Here is a 3446-nt window from a genome sequence, read left to right as displayed (position 1 = left end):
GTCGCTGTGTCGTCTGTTTTTCGTCAGCTGAGCTGCGCGATGCGTCAGACGTGCTATTCAACAGTGTTGTAAAAATGGCGGACATGTGTCGCCTCGCTTCGTGTTTATTTTCGACTGAAACTCTTCACAGATCATCAAAATCATCAAGAAGTAAGTTTTATTAGGTGCTTTATTGGGGTGGGGGGGGTGGGGGGGGGGGATATAGACAGACAGACTTGATGTAATGAATGAACCATAAAATGTCGGGAACCATTAGCCTGAAAAGAAATTGTTGGTGATAGTCATAGAGACGACGGCCCAACCACGTGGCTTTCCAAGCGACCACCCCCGACCGTAAATTCATGAACGAGCATTCACGCGTGTTGCGCATCATAGGCTTAGGTCTAACTAAAAATTAGCCAACACGCAGTCACTCAAACACCAGTCAGAAACCTTCTCTCAAAAGAGATGCATTTCCAGTCACCAATCAAATAACGTTTCAGTCCCCCAACCCCCCAACATTTCACCGACCAGTCCTCCTAGACCTATGCTGCCTATACTATGTCTGTGGAAAGTTGGGTGCGAAAGCGCTGTTCATCACTCTCTTTGTTTGGCGTAAGGGGCGATCTCGCCAAATATCCGATTTTCTAAGCTTGTAGTCTTGTAGTGAAAATTTCCCTTAGTCAAGTTTTACCTGTCACTACTGTCAGTGTGTTTCGCAGATCGGAGCGTGCATTTAGAGGGAGTGACCGTGCGTTTGTACGTCTAAATTATATAATAAAAAACCCGTCAGAGGACGAAAGCGTGCGTTTGAGCAGAGCATGCTTTTGTATGGCGTGCGATTAGGCGGAGACTACTGTAGAGGTTTTACAATGAGCGGGTGAAAATGTATGAGACTGAAACAGGGAAAGAAAAGAAAAGATGAAAGGACCTACCACCAGAGGCACAGTTTTTAGTTTTAGTAGATGTTTTACGGCGCTCGCAACTGCATATGGTAATATGAACGCCAGAAGATTAGAGGCGTTACAAGAGAGTAACAAACATAAAAAAAGAACATGGGGAGATAAAGACGATAGATGTTTGATAGGAGAGATGGAGCAAACCACACCAGACCACCCGCCAACTACCCACTGAGGCACAATTTCTGAGAGGAAATGTACACTTTTACACTAAATAATACACACACACACACACACACACACAAAACCAAAAGTAATATTTTCAAAATCAAGGTCAACTTTATTCTCAGCCATCAGTCTGTCAGTGTCACAATTACAAGCTGCTGCCATTTCAGTGGTAACCAATCACCTACTGGCCAGTCAAGGCTTCCTCACACAATGACAAACCGGGCTCCGTCGCGTCGTGTCATGACCTGCAATGTTGTCGTCCCAGCTTAGTCGAAGAGACCAAAGCCAAGGTCGTCATCCTCGGAGTCCTCAGACTCTTCTTTCTTCTCCTTCTTCTTTTCTTCTGCCGGAGCAGCAGCTGTAGGGGCAGCCGCAGCAACAGCAAACTTGGATGGGTCCTTTAAGTACTCTTTGGTCTGCATGAGAAAAATTAAACAATGTAACACCAGCATTTCCCTCTTCAACATGACATGTAAAAAAAAAAAATTAAAAAAAAAACAAAAAAACTCAGGGCTGCCTTCCTAAAAGTTCCCGTTTCAGGTAGATTCAGGGTCAGTTTCAGGTAGTTTGGCCCAAAATCAGGTAGTACAAAGACAAAGAAGGAAGAAAAAAAAGATGATCGCTGCCCCATCGAACACGCTTTCCACGAGATTGGTGTAATTATATTTTGAAAACTTGTTTTTGAATGCACATGTGTAGGTGTGTGTGCATGCATGTGCACATGCTCTCGCGTGTGTTCGCTGTGTAAATATTATGTGGGGAGGGGAAGGGGGTGTTTGGGTGTGCACAAGTTACGATGAACATAGTGTATGTAATGAGGCGAGTTTTTTTTTTAAAAAGCATTTATGGACTATCGTTCAAGGCACCTATCATTCAGTATTGAATCTGGAATAGAGTGTACAGTGACTGCCAAACTGACTTCAAAACTGCTTTTGTAGGTACCGCAAACTGACAGTGCGCCCCCGTGGCGCACTGTGAAGGAGATCAAAACCCATATTTTTACCCTCCTAAAACACCATGTGATCATGCATACACACAGACACTTAATATATCAGAAGAAAGAGGAGCTTTTTATTGGTATTATTTATTTGAATCAACGATTCTTATGAAAGCAAAATCTTGCGAGATAAAAGACAACACTATCGAGGTTTTCACTGTCGCAGCAGCGCGTTTCGTGCATTGATTTTTTGAGTGACCTCGGTTGAAGAGGAACGGGGAGTGTATGGTATTAAATACTGCAATCTGATTCGTCGATATTTCAAGATGAGAAGACGCTCTTTGGGGCCGTTCAAATATAATCTTACGCCTTTGGCTCTTGTAAGGGGGGGGGGGTGTCTTGATAATATAATATGACACTTTTGTGAGATGGAAATCTAATTTTGACCTAATGATGAACTCTGCATTTATTGATGATAACTATAAATTTCACTTTTTAAAAAAAAGCATAAATGATCAGTAATAACAGAGATACAGTGGAATCCTGATAAAGTCAACTTGCTTACAGTAAATTCTTGCTTACAGTCAACACCTCACTGTAGTCCCGTTTCTTACCTTCTTTGTTAAAGTAATAATTGTGTTTCTGATACAGTCAACCGCTTGAGTGTTAACCTTACGTAAAGTCAACAATTTGGGGCTAAATCCCAAGATGAATTCATTCAAGAAGAGACATTTCGCCTGAGCAAGTGGTGTACACACCTCCAATTACATATATATGTACTTTGTTCTTTCATTATCTCTTATTTTGGTGACAACTTCAGAATTATACTCCCTGAAATTGAGATTACATCTTGTTTATTACCAGGTACTTCACTTTGTAATTTTGTAGCCGTCATCTTCAATTTTCAATGGCCAGTACATGTAGTACAATGGATGAAGTCAACCTTGCTCAAAGTCAACACTTTTTTTCTGTCCGGGGTGTTGACTTTATCAGAATTCCACTGTAACTTTTAAAAAAAATTAATTAAAGCGCTTTTGTCATAAACAACAGTCTCAATTTTTTCCTTTATATGAGTAAAAAGAGTGTGTATGCAATATTTTCCTTGAATGATAACTCTAATTGTGAGGCAGCGTGGTGAAATCAGGCGCTCGTCAAAATAATGAAAGTGGAAAAAAAATGGCATTTTTCCGCAGGTTTTATTGAATTTTTTTTCCGCGCTAAACACCTTTTACGCTCATACTGAAAAACGTTCATTACATGCACAACATTTGTAATTTTTCAGTTTTAAAGGCTCTCAAGCTATTGAAGTTATCATACTTTGGCGGCTGTTTTCTCACTAAATTTACCTCTGAAATAAGGTGATCCCATCTCTTTCAATCACAAATATTCCGACTTCTATTCAG

At 40.8% G+C, this 3446-nt stretch overlaps 1 protein-coding gene across 1 annotated transcript in view; it reads right to left on the bottom strand.

Moving 5' to 3' along the window:
• Positions 1–1372: 1372 nt before the first annotated feature.
• The window catches only part of LOC118477212 (60S acidic ribosomal protein P0-like), a 149913-nt gene continuing 147839 nt past the window's right edge, over positions 1373–3446 (bottom strand). The window contains exon 6 of the mRNA XM_035968146.1: positions 1373–1522. Within this exon, the coding sequence (XP_035824039.1) occupies positions 1373–1522 (150 nt within the window). The remainder of the gene's footprint in view (positions 1523–3446) is intronic.

Source organism: Aplysia californica, unplaced genomic scaffold, assembly GCF_000002075.1.
Source record: "Aplysia californica isolate F4 #8 unplaced genomic scaffold, AplCal3.0 scaffold00041, whole genome shotgun sequence".
NCBI classification, from domain to species: domain Eukaryota; kingdom Metazoa; phylum Mollusca; class Gastropoda; order Aplysiida; family Aplysiidae; genus Aplysia; species Aplysia californica.
The sequence above is the reverse complement of the archived record's forward strand: the minus strand, read 5'-3'. Positions and strand labels throughout refer to the sequence as shown.